We start from the raw sequence: 4,653 nt of genomic DNA on the forward strand, positions 1-4,653 counted from the left end.
GATGGTCTCGATCTCTTGACCTCGTGATCCACCCGCTTCGGCCTCCCAAAGTGCTGGGATTACAGGCTTGAGCCACCGCGCCCGGCCTCTGGCTAATTTTTTTAACGTATTTTTAATACAGACTGAGTTTCACCATATTGGCCAGGCTGGTCTCTAACTCCTGACCTTGCACCTGCCTCAGCCTCCCAAAGTGCTGGGATTACAGGCATGAGCCACTGTGCCCGGCCAAGAGGCAAGCACTTTTAAAACAAGTATTTACCATTGACCACAGGAACTATAATCAGTCATTTGTAAATCAAATTCTTTCCTAAGTTTATTCAGAAATAGACATCGTTATTCAAGAATAAAAACAATACTCCTCTCAAGTACTTTGAGGTTGTATTAACTTAGAAAATGGAAAAACTGTTCATAAACATCAAAAAGAATATACAGGGCAGGGTATGATGGCTCACACCTGTAATCCCAGCACTTTGGGAGGTCGTGACGGGAGGATCGTCGGAGGTTGGGAGTTCAAGACCGGTCTGATCAACATGGAGAAACCCTGTCTGTACTAAAAATACAAAATTAGCTGGGCATGATGGTGTATGCCTGTAATACCAGCTACTCAGGAGGCTGAGGCAGGAGAATAGCTTGAACCCGAGAGAGAGGCGGAGGTTGCGGTGAGCCAAGATCGTGCCGCTGCACTCCAGCCTCGGCGAAATTTTCTCTCAAAAAAAAAAAAAGAATATACAAGTATATCTGCTGGTACTGAGTATCCTCAATATTTTGTATACATATAATTTCCAACAAATGAGAGAATTTGATGAAATTTCATGAGGTTGAGCTGATTCCAGGAATAACTTGTGGAACAGGGTTCATACCACACAAGACCTACACCACACATTTAGGGTGACTATGTTTCACTTACCAACAAGGAGCCTAGGAAGCTTTACAACTAGCAACTCCTCAGAACTAACTGGCTTTCTCCTGGCCTACCTTGATCTACAGGGTTGGAACCAATAGTGCATCTAAAACAAATCAACATTCAGTGAGTCATCAGACTGATAGCTATATTGTTTTGTGTCCAAATTCAAGTCATATGGATCTCCTTTGCAAACTAGAGAATGTATTAATTATAAACTATTGTTCTTCTAACAGCCCAGAAGTAAGCCTCCAATGATGTTCTAGGGAACCATTTTATAGCTTCTGCCTTTTAGCAGTGAACATACACTATACTGTTAGCAACTTACTGAACTTTATATATATCACCTACCTAGTAAAAACACAGAGTTTGAAAAAGACAATTAACAGACACAAGCATACTGTATTTTCTACAGAACCAAATTCAACAAAGTTATTTTTTGGTCTTTCCGAAAGATTTCACTGCAAAAGGGAATTACAATCCTTACTGCCTCCTGGCCAGGAGTTCAGAGCCAGGTCACATTTATTATTATTCTTGAGAACTTCTCATTGAAATGGAAGGTCACGCTTTTGAGCCAGGGTTGTATATACTTAGAGAGTGCTTGGGGACACTAAAAAGTTTCTCCCTAACCATCTTCAATTCTTCTAATTCCTTTACTCCTAGGATGCCCATCAGGGACACAAGTGGCTTCCTAAGAATAAAGGTAATAGACAGCTGGTTTAATATACATCTGAGCGAAATATATAGTTATGTATACAAGAAAGTGAGTGTCCTCTGAATGCCTCTCTTTGGTGACCAAGTTATTTTAATAGTAGAAGAATGTACTATAAAGACTTATATCTTTCGGTCAGGTGTGGTGGCTCACACCCGTAATCCTAGCACTTTGAGAAGCCAAGGCGGCAGGATCACCTGGGGTCAGGAGTTCAAGATGAGCCTAGCCAACATGGTGAAACCCCATTTCTACTAAAAATACAAAAATTAGCCAGGTGTGGTGGCGCTTTCTGTAATCCCAGCTACCTGGGAGGCTGAGGTAGAAGAATCGCTGAAACCCAGGAGGTGGAGGCTGCAGTGACCTGAATTGCACCATTGCACTGCAGCCTGGGCGACAGAGCAAGATTGTCTCAAAAAAAAAAAACAAAAAAAAAAAAAAAAAAAAAGACTTTTATTTTTCAAACTTATGTGCAATCTTTTATAACTTCAACTTCTGACAAGTGTATAGATAAAAAGAGAAAAAAATGCTTGTAATCCAACAAATCTGAGTCACTGGAAGAAGACAAAATTTTCCTGACATCAACCAGTTTAATTTCTATCAGACTGAAGACAAGGATGGACAGATGTGATAAAGCTAGTAATGTTAAGAGTAGTCCAGTTCTGCACTCTTCAATATGGTACACAGTAATCACTTGCGACTATTTACATTTAAATTGATTAAAATTAAATAAAAATTTAAAAACAGTTCCTCACTGGCACTGGTCACAGTTCAAGTGCTCAGTGGCCACAGCAGTCTAGTGGCTACTCAAATGGTGAGAAAAGACATAACCATCAAGGCAGAAAGTTCTACTGGACAGCGCTTATGCAACATGTGGGATCACTGTGAAATTCTTTCATATTTGGAAATGTTTCACAATAAGACATTGAAAAGACTTAGAACAAGTGTCTTCAGTTTCCCACAAACAGTTCAGGTAATGGGATTCTCTTTCTAGTTGCTCAGCATTCATTAAACTGTGAATTTTTTTGCCTTTGAGACAGGGTCTTGCTATGTTAACCAGGCTTATTGCCAACTCCCAACTCTTGGTCTCAAGTGATTCTCTGGCTTTGGCTTCCCCGGCAGCTGGGATTACAGGTGTGAGCCACTGCACCCAGCTTAATATGTGAATTTCCCAGTTTAGATCTGGACTTTCTAAAAGTGGAATGAAGGCCCAAGAAGGGAGAACTGAAATGATAAAATCACTAAGAGCCAGCCGACAATGCAGTGTATTTTAAGCCTGCAGTCAAAATGTATTTTTCGCAGACTAGGTAGACCTAAACATCTCTTTGACATATAGGTGTCAATGATGAATCTTTAAAACTTGAAAAATATAAAAAATAATAATAATAATAAAATAAAACTTGAAAAATAAGAAAATAATGTCCTTATTTCCAGAACTTTTTAGAATTATTTCACTTTTATTTGATCCCTTGGTGTTTGTCCATCACATTCCTATTGTTTAACCACGTGAAACTGTGGTCCACATATAATCTTAGATCTAGGTGGTTCTTAGGGCAAACAATGTTGTGGCTTCCTGGAATGCATTGCACAACTGAGACATGCTCGTCAGTTTTGTACCCACGTGGGGTGATGTCATTATCCTAAAACGTTAAAACTTTAAAAAGTGACATTTACCGTGCCCTTCACCTTTGTATTTAGAGTGTTCATATTCAAGTCTTGACTAGTAAGAGAAATGCACCGACGTAGTTTCTTGTCATTCTCGGAAAACTTGCACTTTAAAATAGTCAAAGTTTTCCTTACCAAACACTGTACTGAAAAAAAGGCTCATACTGGCCTAGGTAGGCACAACTCTACGGCAGAAACGGTGAGCATCAGCCACGTTTTAATGTTAGGATGCCTCGATTCTCCCACCTCAGCCGGCATCAGAAGCACCTGCTGGGCTCGCCGACCCGGACTGCTGAGCCCCGCCCCCAGAGGCCCGGCCAAGTTCCCGCGGGGTGCGGACGCCGCCGGTCGCGCCCCGCTGTGAGAACCTCTCCTCCAACATCCGACAAAAACACCACGTCGCGCGAGGGCCGGGTCTCTGCCTCTGCCCACCTCAGCCCGGCGGAGCCCGGCAGCCTCGGGACGGCGCGCCCTGGCGATCGCAAGCCGAGCGGGCACAGGTGGCTTGGAAACGCGCGAACTGGGCAACTTCCATACTTCCCGAGCACACAAACATTCCCTGCCCAAGCGCCGGCTCTACCCCGGGAAGGCGCCATTACGAAGGCCTGCGATCATCCGCAACCGCGCGCTTCGACGGCAGAGCCCAGTCAGGTCGCGCGGCGGCTTCGGCGGCCGAGTCGGTGTGGGGTGGCCCGAGGTTCACTCACAGCGACGCAGCCCCCATGGGTCCCTGTCCTCTCACCTCAGCCTCCCACGCTGTCCCCATTTCCTGGGGTGCTTCTCCCCAAGCCTCCTTCGGGGGGCCCGGACCCCCGCCCCTGCCCGCCGCCGGGATGTGAGAGGCGTCGTTGCGGACTGCCCCGGCCTTCCGGAGGGTCGGGGTGGTAAAGCGGCTAGCCGGGCCCACCCTGCCCTACCTGCGGGGCTCTGGACAGCGGCGGCGGCTCGGGGGCGCCTGTTGTCAGCCACCCGGCAGCGGGTAGCGCCACGAACAGCAGTAGCCGGAGGGCGAGCAGCGCCCCTGGGGCGCCCTCCATCTTGGACTACCCCGGCAGCGAGCAGCGGCGACCTGGAGGTGAGGGCGGAGCCGGCGGGTGGGCGGGGCGGAGCTTCGGCGAGAGGGGCGGGCGGGGCGGGGCGGAGTGGGCACTCCCCTACCCGGGCGCCGCGGAAGGCGCAAGGAGCTTCTGAAATCTCCCTCGCTGGCGAAAGGCGTTTGCGCACGCTCAGCGTCGCGCGGCGTCGAGGGGCGGAGTGAAGTCTGGGAAGCTCATGCCCTTAAACCCGCGCTCAGGAACCGACCGGGCTTCAACCCGAGCGGTGTAAATGTTCTCGCAGCCGTTATTTTTAAAAGTAGTATATACACACATGAATGTAT

General features: G+C 47.0%; 1 protein-coding gene across 2 annotated transcripts in view; it reads right to left on the minus strand.

Moving 5' to 3' along the window:
* The window catches only part of GINM1 (glycoprotein integral membrane 1), a 22,017-nt gene extending 17,599 nt beyond the window's left edge, over nucleotides 1-4,418 (minus strand). For both annotated transcript variants that reach the window (XM_017505750.1, XM_017505749.1), the window contains exon 1: nucleotides 4,193-4,418. In XM_017505750.1, the coding sequence (XP_017361239.1) occupies nucleotides 4,193-4,312 (120 nt within the window). In that variant the 5' untranslated portion in view covers nucleotides 4,313-4,418. The remainder of the gene's footprint in view (nucleotides 1-4,192) is intronic.
* Nucleotides 4,419-4,653: the final 235 nt, after the last annotated feature.

This window comes from Cebus imitator, unplaced genomic scaffold, assembly GCF_001604975.1.
Source record: "Cebus imitator isolate Cc_AM_T3 unplaced genomic scaffold, Cebus_imitator-1.0 Scaffold341, whole genome shotgun sequence".
Taxonomy (NCBI): domain Eukaryota; kingdom Metazoa; phylum Chordata; class Mammalia; order Primates; family Cebidae; genus Cebus; species Cebus imitator.